Source organism: Bacillus rossius, chromosome 1 (genome assembly GCF_032445375.1).
Source record: "Bacillus rossius redtenbacheri isolate Brsri chromosome 1, Brsri_v3, whole genome shotgun sequence".
In the NCBI taxonomy this organism is placed as follows: Eukaryota; Metazoa; Arthropoda; class Insecta; order Phasmatodea; family Bacillidae; genus Bacillus; species Bacillus rossius.
Genome location: NC_086330.1, coordinates 178,158,717 through 178,182,465, shown reverse-complemented (window position 1 = coordinate 178,182,465; position 23,749 = coordinate 178,158,717). Strand labels below are relative to the sequence as shown.

At 37.3% G+C, this 23,749-nt stretch overlaps 1 protein-coding gene across 11 annotated transcripts in view; it reads right to left on the bottom strand.

Annotated features, from left to right (window-relative positions):
• Positions 1-23,749, bottom strand: part of LOC134527125 (casein kinase I) — a 480,870-nt gene that overhangs the window by 86,714 nt on the left and 370,407 nt on the right. For 8 of the 11 annotated variants that reach the window (XM_063359505.1, XM_063359510.1, XM_063359503.1 and 5 more), the window contains one exon: positions 19,587-19,667. In XM_063359505.1, coding sequence (XP_063215575.1) covers positions 19,587-19,667 — 81 coding nt within the window. Of the gene's footprint in view, positions 1-18,946; positions 19,016-19,586; positions 19,668-23,749 lie in introns of all 11 variants that reach the window. The other 3 variants (XM_063359501.1, XM_063359506.1, XM_063359511.1) reach the window with 1 other exon arrangement.

The window sequence follows — 23,749 nt, the reverse complement described above, 5'->3', positions numbered from 1 at the left end:
TCAATTCGGCCTATCATTAAATACTACTAACTTCAGAGTCAAAAAATGTCACCGGATTCTGCGTTCCGCGAAATCTGTACCAGTACAAAGTAGTACCTTTTGGCCTAGCCACGGGTGCACAGGTGTTAACATGCCTACTCGACCAAATTTTCGGCGATTTGAAATACAAATCAGTTTCCAATTATTTTGATGACGTTGTCTATTCAGAAACCTTTGAAGAGCACCTGACTCATTTGCAAGAAGTCCTTGAGCGACTACGCAAAGCTGGCCTAATGGTCAATACCAAAAAAGTAAAATTTGCAGTACAAGAAATTTCTTTCCTCGGACACCTAATTACTAGAAGGGGAGTGACCATAGACCCAAGTCGCACCCAGGCCATAGCAGATTTCCAACCACCTAAAGACGCGAAAGGAATCTCACGTTTCATTGGCATGGCAAATTTCTATGCAAAATTAATCCCCAATTTTTCCGAACATGCCGCCCCACTCAATGCTCTACGAAAGAAAAATTCCGTTTTCTGGGGTTCAGAACAAGACAAAGCCTTCACATTTCTAAAACAATCAATAGCCAGCTCACCTGTTCTCAGAATGGCTGATTTCAGCAGGCCTTTCGTACTGCAAACCGACGCCTCCAGCGTAGCCATTGGCGCAGTGCTTTCACAAGAGTTTAATGGTTGTAGGCAGCCTATAGCTTTCGCCTCGCGCACGCTAACGCACCAAGAACGAAAAGTCTCTTCGATGTATGAACTGGAGTGCCTTGCCGTAGTTTTCGGCATAGATAAGTTTCCGGCCATATTTGGAACATAAAGAATTTCTACTGGAAACAGACAATCAGGCCTTTGCTTGGCTTTTGGTTCACCCCAAGCAATTAGGTAAATTAGGTCGCTGGATTGTAAAAATTGCTTCCCTAAAATTCAATATCCAACACATTAGAGGTTCCCAAAACATCGTGGCAGACACCCTTTCTCGAATTTTGAGTCACCTTCCAATTCCAAAATTCAGGAAGAAACTCCCATTGCATGTCATGCATTGTTAAAGGATTTTCCTTTAACATTTTACGATCTACAATCACATCAAGATTCTGACCCACAACTGTCCGACATAATCACGCAAATAAATTCAGGCTCACCTCCAAAGTATAACAAACTTTCAAAGGGAATTCTTTACCGGAGAACCCAGGAATGCAAAAGTTTCAGAATAGCCCTACCTCAAAATCTCAGGGACATGATTTTTCAATACTATCACTCATCACCTTTAGGCGCACATTTAAGCATCTTCAAAACAATCAAAAACATTCGAAAGCCTTTTATCTGGGATGGGACGCACAAGGACATAACCCAGAAAGTAAAATTATGTAAATTATGTGCTTTGAGTAAGCCCGCCCAGCAAACACAATTCGGATTTTTGAGTTCCGATGTGGCCGAAAGGCCTATGCAAAAACTTTTCATCTATTTTGTGGGACCCTTCTCAAGGTCAAAGGATGGAAATTCAATGCTTTTGGTATGCGTCGACGCATTTTCAAAATTTGTGTGGCTAATCCCTGTCAGAAGAGCCACGGCCGAAATCACCATTCTCGCCCTTCAAAATAATATATTCAAGAACTCCGGTGTACCTTCTATCATTGTTTCCGACGCCACAAATTTCATATCAACACATTTCAAAAATATGTGTTTCTCACACGGGATACAACACGTGACCACGACTCTCTACTATCCCCAGCCTTCACATGCGGAGCGTTTCAACTGAAACCTCCGGTCTGCTTTAATAGCATTCCATGTGAACTCGCAGGATAGGTGGGACTCCAATCTCGTGTGGTTGCAAATGGCCTTCAACGCGGCCCGACACGAAGGTCACAAGAAAACACCGTTTGAACTCATGTTCATACAAACCCAACACCCCACTCTCTAATCAATGGACGTTGAGAAAGTTACTACCAAATGACACACGCAACATTTAAGATGTCTGGAGTAGAGCTCGTAAAAACCTGAACTTGGCTAACGAGGCAAGCTGGCAAAAATACAATAAAAGACGTTCCCCCAATCCTTACAGAGTAGGTGATTTTGTGTTGTGCAAAGAACACACCCTGAGCAAGGCGATCGACAAGCGATCCGCCAAGCTCTTATATCGTTGGAATGGCCCCTGGCAGATCCAAAGATTCTTAACGCCAGTCACGGTCGCTCTAGCCGACCCCAGCTCCGGCTACATGTTGGACACCCTGACTCCGTCTTTCAGGGGGGAAGAATGTGCCAATCATGTGCATTAGAGGTACCATTTTTTTTTTTAATTTTAAAATAATTGAGTTTTTTTAATTTTTTTTTACTTAAAGTCTTTGCTCCCTGCCATTTAATTCAGCACAGTGTACGGCCCGGCGAATTATTTTATTTATCAGCAAGTTTTTTTTCTCTCTCCCCCCCCCCCCCCCAAACACCCGGTTCACAGCTTCGCCAATGCTACGTTGCGACTTGGAGTGCTGCTTGAAGCGCCCCGGTCCCATAACCCCCGCTTGCTGTCATGTACTAAGTCTCGTTACACGAAGGCATTTCGTGACCGGACTTGAAGGGGCCCCTGGTGCCTTCGCCGAAGTCTCGCAATCAGCAAGCTTGGACAACCAGACTGGTTAAATTCTCGGTGCGGCAGACACATCGCCTCGGTTCCCACGAACCTTGCAGAATTTCCTCCGCACTCGCCAGTCCCCTCGTCCAGAACCCAGGCCGGGTCAGTCACCGGTCATAACCTCCCTACCTCCTCTCTGGGCCATGGAGGTCAAAACCCACAGCCGACGAGAGGAATTAAGATGTGCCGGACTGATAAAAGACGTATCTGCGATCCATCTAGCGGAAGCAAGAGACACTAACCCCTCCCTACCATCCTGGCTGTCCACCTGAGGGCATCTCTGTCGTGCCCATAAGAACAATGTTCAAGTTGAATGGACCCTCGACCTGACCGCTCGCCAGGCGAGTTGAGTTCCCCACTTCTCCGTCCAGAGCGCGCTGGCCAAGGATGCCAACTTCGAGTGTGTATGGCGACGAGCGCCAATGAATACCGAAGGCTCCCCCCACCCTTTCTCAAGGGAGACTTGGCCGTTTAATTTAATGCCCCGAGGTCACTTTTTCTTAGGGCAGCCAACCGCGAACGTCTCCGGTCAGCGACTCTCCTGACTTACACGAGAATTAGAAGACAACTGATCAATCTACTAGAGTTAAGCCCTCAAGTGCCGAGTTACTATTTTTAGCTTTTAGTCTACCCTAAGTAGTAGCAAGTTATTTTTTTTTTCTTCCTCCAACTTTCTTCGTATCCATCATGGTTCCCAAAGCCAAACGTGAACACGTCGGTCTATGAGGCGGTAGCCAGGCAGCTGAATTCTCCCCGCAAAGGTGGGTTTTTTTATGTTTTACCCCATTTCCACCAATCCCGGTGGCGAATTCCCCCACCCTACCTAATGCCTGCGTCCGAGGTAATTCGTACCGAATGGCCTTTGTTGCAGTGTGGGTTCGAGAACACCCCTGGAACCCAGTTCGTCCTAGAACATCCCACATCAGGATTTTGGCCCAGCAGTTTCACAACACTCGGTGAAACGCCTTCGTCATTTTCTATCTCTCTCTTCTCATCGTCTGCGGCTCACTATGCTTGACCGCCAACATATATATCAAGTCTATCTACCGCCCGTGCCAGTTTATAGATGGATTAATTTTTTATTTTATTGTTTTATTTCATATTTCAGAACTGTAAATTCATAATTTCAAGTGATAGCCAATGCAACGAAACAATTTTGTGTAATTATATGTTAACCTTCATAAGTAACCCCGCTCAGGCCCGGGCCGATTGTCAATTGTTTTTCACCTTTTTTAATAATGTTGTCTTAAATTTTTTATATGCAAACCATATGAAAATTATGAAAGCAATGTCAAAATTAAATAGAAAATCAATCAGAATTTAATCAGAATAAATCTAATAGCTTGCCAACCAAACCTCGGCTTCTCATTTATAAGCCTTACCATCCTCTCTGCCGCCGTAAGCCCACAGTGGCGGTAATAAATTATTGTTCACCCTCCTTAGTGCCCCTCTGAAGTATTATTGTCATGACTTTTTATTATAAGTTTATCTTTCCAGTACGTTTCCAAATTTTTGTATCTTAGAAGTTTCTCTAAGATATTACTTAATAGTAATTAGCGCACTAACGAGAGGCATAACAACTTATAACAAGAATGAAAAGTACCTACCAAAACTAGTAGCTATAAAATAACATCCTGGACACCATGCAATTTCTTGCTGCTTCATGGGAAATGCTTGACTCAACCATCATTAGCAATTGCTTCAGAAAAGCAGGCTTTGGTGCTCAACAAGTTAATGATATTTTTCCTGAAGAAGCATTTGAGGTCAGTGAACCAATTGCATGTACTTCTACTCTGCAAGAGCACCTTAATTTTCATGCACTTTTGAAGATTATGTCTCAGTTGATGATGCGGATCAACCATGTGAGCCACAAACCATCAAAAATTTTTGTGTGCACAACACAAGGATTTAGCTGAGGATGAGAGTGGCGATGGTGACAGCGATCAAGGTGATTCCACTCCCATACCAACTTACTCTGAAGCCCTTGACCACCTGGACAATTTTGTGATGCGTCAGAATGAAAATGTGTTCAAACAAACAACTGTGATGCAGTATTTTTCAGAACAGTAAAAGTTAGTTTTTTTTTTTTGTGTTATGATAATTGCTTTTTTTAATTGTGCTTACTAAAAAAATTAATTTAAATAATTCAATTTACTGATATAATTGTATAGTTTTTCCAGTGTACCGACGACAATTGGTAACAGTAATTTTTAGCTAAGCAGTACATAATTTTTTATTAAAATTTGTCTTTATGAGGCAAATGTATTTCCCTTTTAAGAAGTTTTCCCTGTAAAGAAGCATTTACATCCAGTCCCTTGAAAAACATCTTAACAGTGTTTTACTGTAGTTGTCAAAGGACTATTTCCATTTGAAATTTGTCTACAAAAACAATCTTTCTTAAGAATTCTGTGAAACAGAAGAGTTTTGTGATACTACTACGTATTATGGAGGAACTTCAGTAGAAACAACACAACTGGAACTCGTGTGAGTTTTCGAGACCTCATTAGTCAAATGTAGTCCTTGAATGGTGAATTAGTTAAACAATGGTCTACGAAACCTGAATACATCGGTGTCCAAAGAACTACTCTAATACCCCAAATGTCTTAAAGAATTATTAAATAAGTAGTTAAAATGATTTGGAAACACTGAATACTGGGGCTCTCAATTAATAACTATAAAAAGTCAACAACAGAGGCGACACTAGGAGTAAACAAAGCAAATTTAGAGACTCCCTACGAACACTAGAAAGAAAAAGGGATCGTTATTATAGATTAATTAAATAAAAACAACAGTTACGTCTATAGACTTCCTTATTTTATTAATCATTTTTTATAGATTAAATTTTCTTTTGTAACAACTGTTTTTCATTGATAAGTGATCTTACATAAATTCCTCACAATTACACTTATTATATTATATTCTTTAACCTTATTTAAGAGAGGGCCGGCCCTGAATGTTTAACAACAATAACAATATTTAAAGAACTGAATGAAATTAACATCCCTAACTTTACAGGTACATATAGTCCTTGCAAAACATTATATAAATTTCCTCTCCTCGAACTGCTTTAACTGTCCGCTGTCTTAACTGGGTTACACTAATTTTGAGTTCGTAAAGAAAATGATAGAATGATGCGGGTATCACCCGGGGCTGTAGGTAGACGGTGATCGAGGTAGTAGGCCTAAAGATGGTGGATTCTGCTCAGGAACCGACTCCAGAGGTTCTGGCAGAGGATTTTGGTTGCCCCAAACTTGGAACCCTGTCTGAAACAGAAGTCCAAATTCCAAAGAATCAGACCTGTTTCCAGACAGTATACTTAAATGGCGCAAAAGGCCAATAGAGGGAAATTAAAGGGGGGATGACGTCAAGACTTACCAAAACAGGGTGTTGGTCCTGGCGCTCAGAAGAGGGCGTCTCGTTTCCGAAAACCCGAAACACTATGTGCGGTAGACACGGAAGTCTTCATGATTTAATAAAAATATATATATATATATACAGTGAACTCTCGATATCTCGGACTTCGATATCCCGGACATCGGATAACTCGGACATCTGCAAAAGTGGGGTGCGCATCATACGTGGTTATTTGCTGGCGCGAGGTGCGAGAGACTTGGCAACAGTGCGTGGTGGGCGGATTGAGAGACGTGGTAACGGTGCGTGGCGCGCCGAGGTGGCTATTGTTATTACGTTATTAGTCACGAGCCCGTCACGCCGGCGGTAACAACGGCAGTTATTGATGCACTTGTGAACTAATGGGTAGTTGAAAAAATAAATCGACATTTAGCAGTATCTTTTTTGTTTATGTTCAGTTAATTCTTAGCACATTATAATGGCGCCTAAACGAAAATGTGTATCTTTAATTATAGCGCAAAAGTTAAAATTGATTGAAAGGCTAGAGTCTGGTGCGTCTGTGGCTAGTTTGTGCGTAGAATTTGGGGTTGCTAAACAAACTGTTTCAGTTATAAATTTACATTACATACGCTCATAAAAACCTTAATCGGTATGTATTTTTTATCGGTACATATTTTGTATTATTATCTCCCACGTTTATTATCGCTGCCCCCTCCATTCCGTAAGAGACTGTTGAGAAAAAAACAGCTGACCTCGCCTCTCCGTCTCTCTCTTTCATCTCCTCCCCTAGACCATTCTGTAAACAACACGGGTCTCCGCAGCAGGCAATCAATGGATTCATTATTCAGCATATAGCACAGGCTTATCTTATCACCACGTCCCTTACGTTTTTGTATTTAAGATGCGCAATGTAATACCACATCCAACCGTAGCCCTGATATAACTTGCTGTGTTGCCACTTCCCGTGTGCCATTTGTACAAACAGTACAGTCTGTCCCGTTAGTTAAAACATATGGCTGTCTTCTCTCCCTTTATTTCCCTTCGGTATCTCGGACCACCTCTCACCCCTTTTAGTCCGAGATATCGAGAGTTCACTGTATAGTTAAAAAAACTAAGGTTCTCTACTTTTAACTAAACTACTGACTGGTTAATCTAAATTTTGATAGGGACTTCAACTCTACAGTCTGAGAAGACTACATAATATAAGATGCGATGCCAATGAATCACCGAAGATCGCAGTTACAGAAGGTACCAGTCAGTCAGGAGGCGGACACCGAAATCCCTTCAGCGCGGGATATCGTCAGTATATAATAAGCGCAGGATCTCTAGAGAATGGGAGGGGGGGTAGGCTCTGAACCGAAAATTACCGAGCCCACCCGAAGGTGTCCGGCATAAAAAATATTAGATCTTACTGGAGTGACTGCGCGACTGAGGCGTTATCTTTTGGTGGCGAGAAGAAGTACTAATAAATCGACTTGTGGCCGACGAGTGTGTCAATGCTAGTAGTATATGGGGCAACCAGTGTTGCCACCTAACGGCCCGAGACATAAGGGGGAGAAAGGTTGTTGTTACCTCCGCGCGAAAGCGCTGGTGTCGGCGCTGCCGATGCCCACAAGTGGCGTTAGTGACCACAGCCGTCGCTAGATGTCATTAAAGTCCAGAATCGTATCTGCGGCTGTCAAGCCTGAGATGGCCTTGAATTCGGTTACCGTCCCCGTGAGTTCACAAGCGGTCATCACTCCTGGCTTCATTTCTGAGAAGAAAGGGTGGGGGAGCAGGGGGGGGATGGCTTCAAAAAACGCATGGTCTGTGGGACGCAAGGCCCACGGGATCCTCCTGTCGTGTCTTGCTGCTGGTGAACCTTATACAGATTCGTGACAGAGTTAGCAGGGCTCAGCACTGCTCCACGAGCTGCTGTAGACAAAATTAGTCATGCGGAGAAATTAAGTTACCGGCCTCCGACATGCCTCTAGGCGGGAGAAATATTAGCCAGAATGCTAAGCTAGCATTAGGCTGGAAAAAAAAATCAGCTCGCCACTGAGAACAGAGGCTGAGGGCCTGGCCGTAAAGATGTAAGAGTAGTAAAAAAAAAAAAAAAAATTTACAAAAATATTTATGATAACAAAATTTTAAATAAAACGTGCCTGAATCCCTAATTTACGGCACACTACAATCTACTTCCAGAATTGAGAACCATTCTTTGCCAGTTTGCAAAAGCATTGGTGACAGTGATTCAGCAACGTACTTCGACGACGTACAACAGAACTGCTTGTCATTCTGTCCATCTAACCATGTACGAGCTACGACAGGAATTTGCACAAATTCTCTAGAATAGAGCAAAGACTTGGTAACAATGCCTTATCAGCATTTGTAAGTAGAATACAACAAAAAGGGTATGTACAAAATTAGTGTGAATGTGCAAATGTAAATTTCTTTAAGCATACACTTGTTTGTATTTTTCATAAATAGAAACTATTTTAGTTCCACATTTTAATTATCCTGCTTTGTGTCACTTAGTTAAATGCTTACCCAGAGGTTCTAGTAATTCTGACTCTCCTATGAATGCACAGACTGAGTTGAGCTATTTGATTTTTGAGAGTTAAAGAATACCATTAGTTGTTCAATTAATATAATATCTCAAGCAATTAGTTTAAAACTGATTTAAGTTTTATTTGATTTCTTTGTGAATCAATATTTTTATTACATTAGCTTTGATGAAACCTAAACTATTCTATATTTACAACCAATTGAATGCTAACAAGTAAAAAAGTATTTGTGTTAAAGAAATGAATTCTTGTTGAACTAGGTTACATGACAGATGTAATTAACCTATCATGTTTTTTACCCCAACAAATACTTTGGTTAGTTCAATACTTTCATGGTTTTAAACTATCAAAGATTTTGTTCTTTGGTGTAAAGAAAGTTTATCTTAGCTGTTCAATTGGGAAATATTACTGAAATTTTAAACAAATTGTATACTTTGTTTCAAACATTTTGAAACAGAGTCAATTTTAAAAACAAATCAATGTGTCTGAAACTTAGTAACATGATATTGGTGATACCAGTAATGTATCAAAAGAATTATAGTTTTATCGCACAGATAGTAATTTGTACAGAAAAAAATTTGTGGTACCCAATGTAAAAGCACGTAAGATTGTAATATTTGACTTGGGACTAGAGAATATTAACTAGTAAACAAGGTAGGTAAAATGAAAGTGGAACCATTTTCAGAGTTATCATAGGCAAATAAAGTTGGACTGAAGTAAATCCAACTCTAGACAAACTTTGAATAGGGACACTACCGAGAATGAACAGGACTTAGAGAGACAGTTTAGGATTTTGAGGGGCGATTAAAAGGTGATAGGATAATACCAGGTTACCACACACTGATAGCATAGGACAGGTTAGTGAAGATATTGCCGCACCAGTTAGTATGCCTGTACCAGGATTAGAACAGATATAATTAATGAGAGAGACAGAAGAAAAATGGGAACAGGAAAAACGTGAGAACCAGGAGGCTCTAGATAAAATTGTACAAATTTTTAACACTTCATTAGGTAAATTTGCAGCAGAGACTGAACAGTTGTGAAATGACTTGATGCAAACACAGAATTATAAGGAACAGAATTTTGCAAATATTAGTACTAGAATTAATGTAGTAGAAAAAGCTATTCCTACAATAAGGGAAGAAATAAGAAAAGTTTTGGTGAATCATGACAAAATGTGTAAAAAAGCCACCTTGTGTGAAAATCGTGAAAGGCTGAATGTCTCTGGGTATGTATCTTAGATATTCCCGATACCCGTAATGTATCAAAAGTGTTACTTACTACATTAAAATTTTATCATACAGATAGTAATTTGTACAGTACTAAAAAGGAAATGACTACATATGAAAGTGAAGGAATTTGAGGAAAATACTTGTCTTATATTCATGAATATATGTTGACAATAAAACTGACAAGTGTAGAAGCTGAAAGGGCCTTATCAGCCGCTGGTTGTATTTGTAACTCTCTAAGAAATCGATCAGCAGATGACAAATTAACACTAATCGTTAGGGACCCCAGAAAATGGTAAATAAAACTGGCTCATTTCGGTGTAAAAAAAATGGCAAAAGCGGTGCAAAAAATCGGTGTAAAAATAAGCAATCGGTAGAGACCCCAAAAAATGGTGAAAAAATTTATGCCATTGCCGGTGTAAAAAAAAACCTCATAGTGGATAGGCACTACAAAGTAGCAGACTCTGCGTTACATCGGCCCACTTTATCTGTCGTTTCATCACACAAGAATACAATTTGTTTGTCTTCTACAGTGTGCCTTACTGCTTCCTTATTTGCCTGGCCAATTTTTGGGACATAAGATCCTCCAAGAGTGTTGATGGCAAATCCCCTGCACCTAAAATGTATACATAACTTACAATATACTTATAAATAGGTAGCATTTATAAGGTTATCGCTGAAAATATTAATGGGCTTATTTACTCAAAACAATTCTAAGCCAAACCTAACCTAACCTAACCTTTTCAAGATTACTGCTGGATTACAGAGTCAAACCATCAATCAATGTCAAAAATATCTTGTGGTGTGCTCACCATTTCACAATGCAATCCATCCTATTTATGTGTTTGTTAATCTGAGGTACTTGCATATTTATTTGAAGTAAAGGTAAGGTGGGCCTAAAGGTAAGTTAATCGATAATATTGCAGGCCTACATATGCTATGAACTTTTATTAGAGGGAGAAAACATTTCTAAATAAATAAGGCTAACCTTCTTCAACATGGGTGTTAAATCATTCCCTCATAGCTGGATGATCAGCTTTTTCCAAAGGAATGTTAACTTAAAGCATCATATTAACAAAATCAGAAACAAATTCTTGTTTTCTGCACTTTAAAGCTTGTTTGCTTTATTCAAGCTGTCGCCTATTGAGATTTGTTTAGACACGGTACAATTTGCTTGACAAAATAATTGTCTTTTCTGTTTTGTTTTGTGTGTGTCATTTGACACATGCTTTTTGCACATGTCTTTGTGTGACCAATCAACCCGCACGTTGCAGAACTTGCACATCATAGTTTTTTCCCGCTGATCAAAAATATAAAATCCAACCGATTTCATCTCTCTTTCGCGATCAAACATTGTCGAAGTTTTCGGCATCTTAGTCATAAATTCAATTGTATTACAAAACTTAGAAAATGTGGACGGTATTTGTAAACACTCATAGATATGTGCATGCAAAAGTGACTGCCATCTTAGCTCCATGCGATTAAATTAGGTTAGAAAAATCGACACCAGTGCGCCTTGCGGCAGAAACGACCATTATTCAAAACACGAAAACTGTGGTGTCAATTTTGTTATGTTGGTAGTGCGCACATATTGATTGTTGACATTTGTTACATTTTGTTTTCATTTGCGATGGCAATATTTACTGCTTGTAAACAGAGTAATAAAAATACGTGGATTTCAGTAACGTGTCAAAACGAAGATAATATCACGGCACTAGTCTTTCAGTCTATGTTTATTTCACGCCTATGTTTATGATGGCGTAAATAAATAGAACTTGCGACATAAGGGCATTATTTCGCGCGAAAATGTGTGAGTTTCGTGCGAAAATTCGTGAATGTCGCGACTATGTCGAATTCAAAGGAAAGTCGCAAAATTTGTTTAAAGTATCAAATTTTCGCGTTATTTCGTGAATTTCGCGCTTCACCATTTTTCGGGGTCTCTACTAATCGTTTTCGAAAATACTTTTTTTAAAACCAAACTTGATTTTTTATAATTGTTATACCTAAAATAATTATTTAAAGTAAGTTTATTGTAAAATACGCTGTATTGTGATAATTGTACCACTTATTAAACAGATCTATGATGAATGTCATCATAATTATAAGAATAAGAATGCTTAGCGTGATGAAATTACATAATAATTGTGATCTCAGGGCTCAGTCTCACACAGCATGTAGTGTACTCCATTTCGAAGTCATTGCCAGCGTTTCACAGCTAGACCTGTAAATTCACAGCAATAGCTCTCTTGCATTTTGTGTTTCGTCAACAATTTTGGCACCAAATATATTTACCAACACAATAAAATAGCAGTAAAAAGTCACAAATATTCATAATTATAATCATTTGCATGCTACTTTACAGCTTGAAACTAATGTATAATCAATATCTGGAGACAAACTTTGGGAACAAACAAAGAATACATGAAAGCTATAGTTATAATTTTTACAGGAAGTCATTAAATAGTAATTAAAAGCAGAAAAAAAAACGAAAGTGATATTCTAGACCAGACCTTAAATGGCTTTATACTTATCGTGTTTTATCGCACAATGGTCGCACGCGCGTAACCGTCGCAACCATATGTTAGGCTGTCAAAATTGGGATAAAAAACCTTCTCATGTAAATGTCACATGATGTTTTTGGTCCCGCTAGTAGATGCCGAGCGCTTTGTGAAGGTATCTTTTCCGTATAAAACGATGTATTTTAAATAGTGATGGGATTTTCGATACTTCGATACCTCGATACCTTCGATACTTGACGGTATCGCAAAGTATCGAGTATCGAAACTGTAAGTTCGATACATTTTTTCGATACCGGAATGCTTGTTCATTTGTATTGAATTAAGTTTAGAGTGACCATCGTACAAAATACAACTACAGTAGAACCTCGATGATACGTTCCCGTTTCATACATTTTCCCGTGTCATACGCCGAAAGTACTATATTTACAATGGTTTACTTTCCCAGAACATACACTTATAAAATCATTAATTTCCCATTTCATACGTTTTTATGAAGCGGAAAAGTCCTAAAATTCACAAATTTTTTTGTTATATTCCTCTTGATAAACTACTTTTTTTAATGCTTTTATTTTGAAAAAGTTTATTGTTTACCTTTGCAAACGTAAGAAAATAACTTTATCGCACCATAGATATGGATAGTATCAGGAAGACTGTGCACTTCGGTACTAGTATCTATGGCCAGCACCAAGCGAGACGTGGCACAAACTTGCAATGATTATGAAAATGGTGCGCTTTACCAAGGCACGGATCTCATATTTTGTGCATTCATTAATCTTTGAACTGAATATACCAGTTTGTTATTGTTTTCTTATGATCAAATTGTTTTGTATTTTACGTTTCTCAAGTTAAAATTTTATTGAAAATTGTTCTGTTGCATAAAGTTGTTTGTAAAATGAAACAAGCAAAAATTTCTGATTTTCCCTTTACAATAGCCCAATTTTTTTTTAATTTCTAATTTAGGCTTTGTGACTTTTCCCCCCCTCCAAGAAAGGACTTCATAACATTTTGTAAGGCCACTGTTTCTCATGTCAGCTTTACTTGATTATGGACTGTATTTTACATTTCTGGTGGTTTTATTATATGTATATATAATGATGAATTCATATATTTAATTAATATAATGAAATTATTTACACAATATGTATTTAAGTTTAATCTGACATTGTGCTGGTATGCTAGATTGAAAAAAAAAATATTATTGCCATTCCATTTTCATACACTTTCCCGCATCATACACCATTTTTGTGCCCTCTGTTGAAAAGTGTATGACAGGGGTTCTACTACTAGAACAACTTATTAGCAGTAATTATGATAACCAATAGGCTTACATCAGAATAAATTATAATTATATAAGTCGTTACTGCAACTTGCCAATAGTAAACAAATGGTAAAGTAAGGTTAAGTTGTTTTTGTTTCGTGTTCAAGAAGTTACGTTTTTCGTACGTAACACTTCTGACATTGAATTCACAGGAAATTTGAAAAAAAAAATTGTAGAAATATCGAGCACTTAAAATTCACATTAACTGACTCCACTCGCAATCCGTCGCAATAGTAACAATAACACGCCTAGTAATAACAGTCAACATCATAGAGTAAGTACGTGTCTCATCTCTCATGTATCGTAAGTACCAGATATTTGTTTCGTTATTATGAATGTTTTCAATTGCCGCGGTCGTATAGTGACGTAACTTGGCGCCACCAGCGCAAACTATCATTGTTTGTGGCAATTTTATTTAAGACAGCGCTATCTTTATTTACATTTGTTCACGGTAAAAAAAAAAAAGTGTACTGGAAAATAAAGGGCTAACTCTCTTGAAGATAGTTTATATTTCGCTTCTATTTTATATTGATTTTTATACTCAAGTCTTTAAAGTTGTTTGCAGTTTGTATTTTTGTAATAAAGAAGGAATTTATATAGTTGAAAACTAATTTATGTTATTTGTAATAATTTTTACTTAATGGAAAAATATTTTTCCTTGAAGTATCGAAAGTATCAAAAGTATCGAACTGAAAAAACAATACAGAATCGAGTATCGAAAGTGTGGTATCGTCCCACCTCTAATTTTAAAGTAGAAATCTAATTTTTATTCGGTCATTACCACTTACTTAATAAATTACCGGAAAAATATTAAGTTCAATGACGTGTAAATTTTCTTATAAAGACATTTTTAAACATTTTTTTCCTTTATCTGATTGTCTGCGTCGCCGTGGCGTAGTGCTTATAAAAATGTAGCCAGCGCATCATTCATGTTTGGTTATGTTGCTTCCCGTATAGAGCGCGCGCACGTAGTCGAATATTGATATCTCGCCCAGTGCATACAACGCGCGCTCTCTGTCAGGTGCCGAGTTAACTACATTTGATAGCCCGCATTCTTTCGTGGCAAGTGTGTACTACGACACGTTAGTTCACGTCAGATTCAAGTGGCTTGCGTTCGCGTTAGAGTTTTGGTTTTTCTATTTAAAGTTGAAGAAAGGTTTTTGTTTAAGGAATTATTAATACAGATTGTTTGGCGTGCTCTTGTATACTCCATCTTTTTTTTTAAATAAACGTACTTTCCATGAACGGGTTTTGTTTTTATGAATAACTTTACCTAACAAAAAATTTTTTCCCTGCATAATCGTCGCACCCCTACTTTTCAAACTTGATTTTAGAATAAAATGTGTGACGATTATACGAAAAAAAAAACATCTTTTATTTGCTCAAGGCGATGCATTTATTGAATAAGACTGTATTAATTTTTATTGCATTAGATATCTTAAATACCGTGTAAGTAATGCCCAATACTCCCTTACTAGTCGAGCTTTTATTATTTTTGGACAACTACTTTGTCAGGGTATAGTTGGCAGCTGTTTAATCTATGCTAGGTAAAGACCAAAATTGCAGGGTGCAGCTACTAGTGGTCATAGGGTCAGATGGAGAAACTTAAATAAATTAAACTATACTGAAAATCTAGCAGGCCAACTTTTGTTGTGTATATTATTTTAAAACCAACAATGTCTACTTTGTAACCTCTTTAGTTTCTAATAGAGCATAAGTAAAATCACAGCTCTCATCTGTAGTTAACTAACATTAATGTAAATTTGGCAAGATAGTGTCATCTTGTATAATTTCAATTTATTAAGGAGTGGGGTAGTGATTTCCTGTTGGTGTGGCAGGCAATTACCCCAGTCTTGGTGGACCAAAAATGGCCCACAAGGCCAAGGGTTGCACGCCGCTGAGCTAGAGGCTTGTGGAGACATCAGGGGTAACATTTGGTGTAGTCTTGTACTGAATGCTCTGAGGGTAAGTGTTAGGTGTCAATGTCAGTCAGGCAAAGTTTGTCTCAACTCTACCTGGGAGATGATCATGATGCCAATCTGAAGTTTAATTGCAGTGGCACTGTAGTGTGGTTTAAGCTGTCTGGCAGAATCACCAGCTAAGCCACACTTCAAGCTAATTCATCCCTAGGAACTCTGGCAAGCTGTGAAGAAAAATTATTTTTGTCAAAGAGCATGCAGCTTAGTTTTAGTCATGAACATACCCGTGACAATTGTATCTTTTTTTGTGCTAAACATTTCCGAACCCTAAATTACACCTTTAACTATGATCTTATTTTGAGCCATTTAAATGATTATAGTAATTTGCTATACTTTTTCATAATCCGAAGAGTACTAGTGTTACATTGTAAAAAATAACTTCCATTAATATTATTCAGTTTCAAAAATATACTTATATGTATACATATATATATAAAATTGTATCTATGTATCTATCTATCTATGTATGTCTGTCTATCATCAATAAACACAGACACCGTTTGACCGATCGCCAAGAAAGTTGGCACCTTGAAGTGTTTTTCATTGAGAAGGTTTTTATGCTGTTCATTTTTTTTTTGTAAGTCGCCAACTAGATGGCGCTGCAGTGCATCAACTTCTAAACCGTTCAACCGATTACCATGGGTGAACAGAAAATCATAGGTCATAGACATACAAATAGCAATAGTGCGTCAGTTCTTTATGTCCACCACGCTATCCATTTTGCTTTAACTTGCGGACAATATATCACCCAGTGTTCTGTTACTCCTCTCCTTAGTGCGCTAATTACTATTAAGTAATTTCTTAGAGAAACTTCTAAGATACAAAAATTTGGAAACGTACTGGAAAGATAAACTTATAATAAAAAGTCATGACAATAATAATTCAGAAGAACACTAAGGAGGGTGAACAAGAATTTATTACCGCCACTGTGGGCTTACAGATGGCAGAGAGGATCGTAAGGCTTATAAATGAGAAGCCGAGGTTTGGTTGGCAAGCTATTAGATTTATTCTGATTAAATTCTGATTGATTTTCTATTTAATTTTGACATTGCTTTCATAATTTTCATATGGTTTGCATATTAAAAATTTAAGACAACATTATTAAAAAAGGTGAAAAACAATTGACAATCGGCCCGGGCCTGAGCGGGGTTACTTATGAAGGTTAACATATAATTACACAAAATTGTTTCGTTGCATTGGCTAGTACTTGAAATTATAAATATACAGTTCGAATATGAAATAAAACAATAAAATAAAAAATTAATCCATCTATAAACTGGCACAGGTGGTAGGTAGACTTGATATATATGTTGGTGGTCAAGCATAGTGAGCCGCAGACGACGAGAAGAGAGATAGAAAATGACGAAGGCGTTTCACCGAGTGTTGTGAAACTGCTGGGCCAAAATCATGATGTGGAATGTCCTAGAACAAACTGGGTTCCAGGGGTGCTCTCGAACCCTCACTGCAACGAAGGCCATTTGGTACGAATTACCTCGGACGCAGACGTTAGGTAGGGTGGCGGAATTCGCCACCGGGATAGCTGGAAATGGGGTAAAACATAAAAAAAAACTCACCACTGCCGGGAGAATTCAGCTGCCTGGCTGCCGCCAGGCAGCACACGTTTGGCTTTGGAAACCATGATGGATACGAAGAAAGTTGGAAGAAGAAAAAAAAAATTAACTTGCTACTACTTAGGGTAGACTAAAAGCTAAAAATAGTAACTCGGCACTTGAGGGCTTAACTCTAGTAGATTGATCAGTTGTCTTCTAATTCTCGTGTAAGTCAGGAGAGTCGCTGACCGGAGACGTTCGCGGTTGGCTGCCCTAAGAAAAAGTGACCTAGGGGCATTAAATTAAACGGCCAAGTCTCCCTTGAGAAAGGGTGGGGGCAGCCTTCGGTATTCATTGGCGCTCGTCGCCATACACACTCGAAGTTGGCATCCTTGGCCAGCGCGCTCTGGACGGAGAAGTGGGGAACTCAACTCGCCCGGCGAGCGGTCAGGTCGAGGGTCCATTCAACTTGAACATTATTCTTATGGGCACGACAGAGATGCCCTCAGGTGGACAGCCAGGATGGTAGGGAGGGGTTAGTGTCTCTTGCTTCCGCTAGATGGATCGCAGATACGTCTTTTATCAGTCCGGCACATCTTAATTCCTCTCGTCGGCTGTGGGTTTTGACCTCCATGGCCCAGAGAGGAGGTAGGGAGGTTATGACCGGTGACTGACCCGGCCTGGGTTCTGGACGAGGGGACTGGCGAGTGCGGAGGAAATTCTGCAAGGTTCGTGGGAACCGAGGCGATGTGTCTACCGCACCGAGAATTTGACCAGGCTGGTTGTCCAAGCTTGCTGATTGCGAGACTTCGGCGAAGGCACCAGGGGCCCCCTCAAGTCTGGTCACGAAATGCCTTCGTGTAACGAGACTTAGTACATGACAGCAAGCGGGGGTTATGGGACCGGGGCGCTTCAAGCAGCACTCCAAGTCGCAACGTAGCATTAGCGAAGCTGTGAACCGGATGGAGTTTTTTTTTTTTTTTTGGGGGGGGGGGGGGGGGACTTGCTGAAAAAGAATTGGCCCGGCCATACACTGAGCTGAATAAAATGGCAGGGAGCAATGAATTTAAGTAAAAAATTAATTATTTTATAATTAAAAAAAAAGGGTGCCTATAATGCAAATGATTGGCACAGTTGAGTCCAGGAAACGCCAGGTACTGGAGCTAGTCGTATTTTATAAATTTCAATAAATTTACAGAAATAACTTTTAAAACAATATTTTTAAATGTAAAAAAATTTAATTTTTTTTTTATGTTTAAATTAACATGTAACTGGTACTAAAATTGGCAGTGTTGTGTTTGAAATTTTGTAAAAATGCATACACACACATATATAAACTTAACAGGTTGGAAACACTTTAACGGCAATATAATGAATGTGCTATATGATGGATCACTATTTCAGGTAAGTTACTATATACAAAATGTTCTCTAGGTATGCATTAAAAATTATTTAAATAGCCAGCCCAGTACAATCAGGATAAGTAACTGCCTAAACGGACTTCCTTGGTTATGTAATATAATCTATGAGAATACAGTCTATGAGATAATAATTGCTGATGCTTAGAGGAAAACAATTCAACTAGGATACAGTATCACGTGGTAACAAAATAATTACACAATGGTTCGACAACAACATTAGCACCCTAAGACTCAAGAGGGGCAATTGTTAAACAGTACCATATGACACAATACAATTCGGCCAAAGGATAAGCTGGGTTTGATATGCACAGCCATTAGAGAGAGATGCAGTGAAACAATCAACATGAAACAGAAGATTAAGAAGCAACTTCCCTGGCAAGCACATACTTCTAGCATGTGAGTCGTTAAGAAAACAGCCAACCTGGAGGATCAACACGGTGTCCCCGTCATCAAGTTCATCATCCTCATACGTGAAGAAGTCTTGCTCATTCTCCAAGCACAAAACAATAAAACAAAGTAAAGGAAAATTTTTCATAAATATCAACCACAAAATAAAATTTAACAATAAAATTTTGGTTTTAGAAAACAAAACAAAAAAAAATTGGAAATTAAAAAAAATTCCTATACATAATCTTCAATTTAAAAACTTTAAATTTTTTTTAAATAATTCAATTTAAAATTTTTAAAATATTTATATAATAAAAAAATTTATTTACTTTAAACGTTCATATTTACTACTGCTAATATCTAAATATTGAAATGTTTACACTGTATTTTACATGCCTGTAAAGTTATATTAAGTAAATTATACTACTTTATGAATGCAATTAAATACAGGAGATAATTTTATATCACCAAAAAAATTTTTTCAAATACCATTATAAAGTTACTAAAAACTAAATAGCCTTAGAAAAATTTTAATTACATAAATATTTTTCAGTACAGCCAATGTAGAACACTTCTGAACACATAACACTGAGTTTATGAACAAAAGGCATGACCATTCACACAGTAAGCATTACATCACACCAGGCACAAAAAAAAAAGGTGGGAAACATTACCTTGCTAGCAGGTGTATGCCTATCACGGTTGGGCGACACCACAATCTCATGACCAGTCTGCAGAGATCCTACTGGAGTTGACTAGAATGCAAAAACCAATTAACCTCACACTAAAATTTGCACAACAATCTCACTTTTCAGCACTTACATATTTTTTATTGCTGCACAAAGAGTTAAATATACTAAAGAAATTAACGAGTCATAAACAGAGTGAAGTAAAACACACTAGTAATATAACATTAAGGTCTATTCTACAATGAACAGAAACGCAAAAACAGAAACAGATCACAGACCCACAAGATATTTAGGTTTCACCATCTTTCAGCCGCTTTCAGCAATAAATGGAAACTTTATCAAGTGACAACAAATGAAATTGAATTTTTTTAAAACCAAAAAAAAATTTTACTAAAAAAAAATTGGTTGTCTGTAAAGTCGGTTTACGAACGATAGTTTAAAGTGACGTCATAACAAAACATTGATGAAATGATTGCATACTTTTATGAATAAAATTGAATCATTTTTATTGAATTATCACTATTTTGTATGGATACTAAGGAGGAGTGAAATGAAATCTACAATTTAATTGATAAATTTACTTTTATTTGCACTCATTTATTCAAATATGTTTATTACTTTAACGAAGAGATTATTTTAACTATAACTTTTATACATGTTTGCTATTTAACTTCTTCCAATATGTGTAATTCTGTTAAGTATAGGACGATGATAGGAAAAGTAGGAAACAAATGGGAGTGTTTCAAGGATGATGTGAAGGAAAATGGCTTACACAACACCAAAATGCAGTCAAAAATAATATATTTGCCCCACGGACTCTGCAGCAATGCTAGGAGGAACGGGTTAACAAAGAACAATGAAAATGTTTAATTGAAATGCATGAAAACAGAATTATGCCATGGACTCAGTCTCAATGCTAGGAGGTTCAGGTTAGCAAAGAGCAATATAAAATGAGCGTAACGAGACACAGCGAAATGGGACAATGTGCATAACGGGAAACTTTTTCGTGCGTGCAGCCGGCATTCATCGATTTATTAGATGTTGTCACGTCAAAAATTTTGAGACACTAGAACATAACATGGTCAGAAATTACATATATAGTGGAGTCCTGTTAATCTGAACTAATTGGGACTGAGACCTGTTAAGATTAGCTTATTTTTGGATTAGTTGAATAATTGCCTTAATGCAACATGTGAGAAATCATATAACATATTTACAGTCGAGAAATCAGTGAAAATAACCGAGTCGAGGCTGCAAAATATATTTTTAAAATAGAAAAAAATTAATTTCTTTAAATATTAATTTTTATCCTATATTTGTTTGGATTAGCCAGGTTTTCAGATTAGGACACCACTGTAAAACCAAAATAAACCAGGAAGCAACGATAGAACTACTGTTAGATTCTGCTATGAACTTGAGATTGTTCGCCAGGTAGGTGGCTCTACTCGGTGAAAAGGGAAAAGTGTTGTGAACAGTGCGCGGTTATGGCTACTCCTGACATACGAATGTCAGGTCTTGGCTCAGCAAAGCATTTGTGACAGCACTGGCCGTTGCTATTGGGTTGCGCACGGCGACGTTTAAGACAAGCTGTGGTCATACTTATTCAAATACAAATTAATCATTTTTACAAAAGATTCCATCACAAAAAAATGCCTACGGTGTGTAACCTCAAATGATGAAGAGTTTGTAATAGTTAGTGTTTTTTTTATGGGGAAGGGGTGGTTTTTCGGAATCTCATATGGACATTGATTTTCCATGTTTTTCAAAATTATTTATAGACAGTAATTTTGGTCAAGTGTGCAAAATTACATTAAAAGGAACCAAAATTCAGTTATGAGGGGTGGAAAAGGGCAACTGCGTGGTTAATATAGAATCTGATGTGGTTATTTTTTTTTTAAATGGAAGTAGAGAGCAATATTTTTCATTTAACTTTATTTAAATTTAATCCAGAAATTAAGGCAGAATGTGACCTACTCAGCTGAACTGGACAGTGGTTACAATATTTGGGCACGGAGGAATGGGGACTGGCGCAGAAGGAAAGGCATAGTATTGAGCTATTAAATGGGGGTCAGTCATAACGAGCATGTGTTGGGAAGGTAGAGTTTGTTAAACTCTCTAGCAGGACAGCCAGTTGAACATCATGTATTTTTATGTACAAATTTCCTCTCAGGAGACTAGATCCCACTAAGGGGAGGGAAATAAGTTTTACTTAAACATTTTATGTTTTATATATTTTTCATTTAAATTCTTTAGGTATATGATTGAAGTTTAAATGGTAACTTTGCTCAGAAAAACTGTTATTTAAATAATACATGTTTATTTTTTTCAATTTAGTGTTCATTATTTTGAATTCATTTAATCCCCTAGGATAGGTCCACCCCCAACAGATGCAGGGCAGGAATTAAGTACCATTCCCCATAGAGGCTACATAATGGATCCTTATTTGCATTTTAAAAAGTGTTTACTCTCTCACAGTGCTTACTACGTCACTTACAACCAGAGATACGTTCTTAACTTGTGTTAAATTCAATGGCTAAGACTGTATGGCTGGTTTGAAATCATCTCTGCAAAAAAAAAAAATGAGAGGATTGGGAAAAATATAAAACTTTTCAAATCATTTCCATGGTATTAGCAACAAATGTAACAAAAAATTTTTTTTAAAATAAACTGTGTTATAAAAATCAAGTTTATCATAAGTTCTACTGTAACTAGTTACAGTCCTCCTAAAGATCCAATATTAACACACTACAAGTCTGTACTTCAACTAGAATATTGTATTTTCATATTTTTTGCATGCTTTTAATGTGACAAGAAAGCTTAACTAATCTATTCAATACCAATTAATTATTTTATAAACTACATAAAAAACTTTACAACAGATTTGAATAAATGCATTACTTGCAAAACAAAACATACTAAATCATACCACTACCTGTGATTAGAGGTGCACAATCAGCATATTTTAATGTTGAGTCAAGCAGCGCAAAAAAACATATTATTTTCGAGTTGAGTATTCTGTGTAACTTTTTTTGCATTTTCCTTTTAATGTATGTAATTTCCAAATTCAATATATGCCCTGTCTAAGATTATTAAGAGGGGGTGCGTGCGTATGCGCGTGTGCGTGCGTGGGCGTGCGTGTGGGGGCGTGTGTGCGTGTGTGGGCATGTGCACGTGTGCGTGCGTGGGCGTGCGTGGGCGTGCGTGCGTGTGTTTGTGTGTAGCAGTGCAGTAAAATTAAATTTCCCATTACATATCAGTTTATTTACGGTAAATAGTGCATCTGTTGTTGTTGTAATTGTGCCCTTGTAGTAACTATGGTGCTTATACAGTAACTGCAGTTCTTTTATGGTAACTAATGTGTTTGTGCTGTAACTAGGGTGCTTCGTTCATGTTTATTCATCAGTCAGTGTTCATTTGTCTTCACTTCACATTCATGTGCACCATAATTATTTTCATCTAGGTGAACAGTAAAATAGATTTTATTTATTTTGAATGATCCATGGGTATAAATATTTGTTATGGGAAAAAATATATATTTGAAGCCCATTTTAAACAGTTAATTCAGCAAATTCTAAAAAAATTTTGAGTATGGTGTTTGCATAGAAGTTATATATTTTTTTTTGTTTTTGTAGTGTAGGTTAACACAAACAAAATTTTTATGACAATGAGTTAAAATAATGACTGCAAATACATCCAAACTAAAATAAAAATCATAAATATAGTATGAGATTATGTAAAAATCAGTCAACAATGTTAGCAAAATCAATATTCATTATCTAAATTGTTAATAATAATAAAAAAGCTGGAAAATATAAGGTCACATGCTGAGGTACTTAAATTGTAACAAAATCATTTTAATCAGTGCTTATTCAAATAATCATATTTTCTACTGAACTGTGTTGTACAAACTTCACAATTACCAGTTATATAATCCTAGAAAACTCCAAGTTTCTATTAGTGATATTTCATGAGTGTTTTATTATTTCTCTAAACCAAACAGTAAAGTACTAAAATATTTTGAGTTTTAAAATTAGGCTCCAGTCAAATAATTAAAACTTGACTTGACTTTTCTAGTACTTGTGCACCCCTGCCTATTATGATGTCAAACAAAATATTAAAAAGGGGCATAAAATAATTTTAGGAGAGAA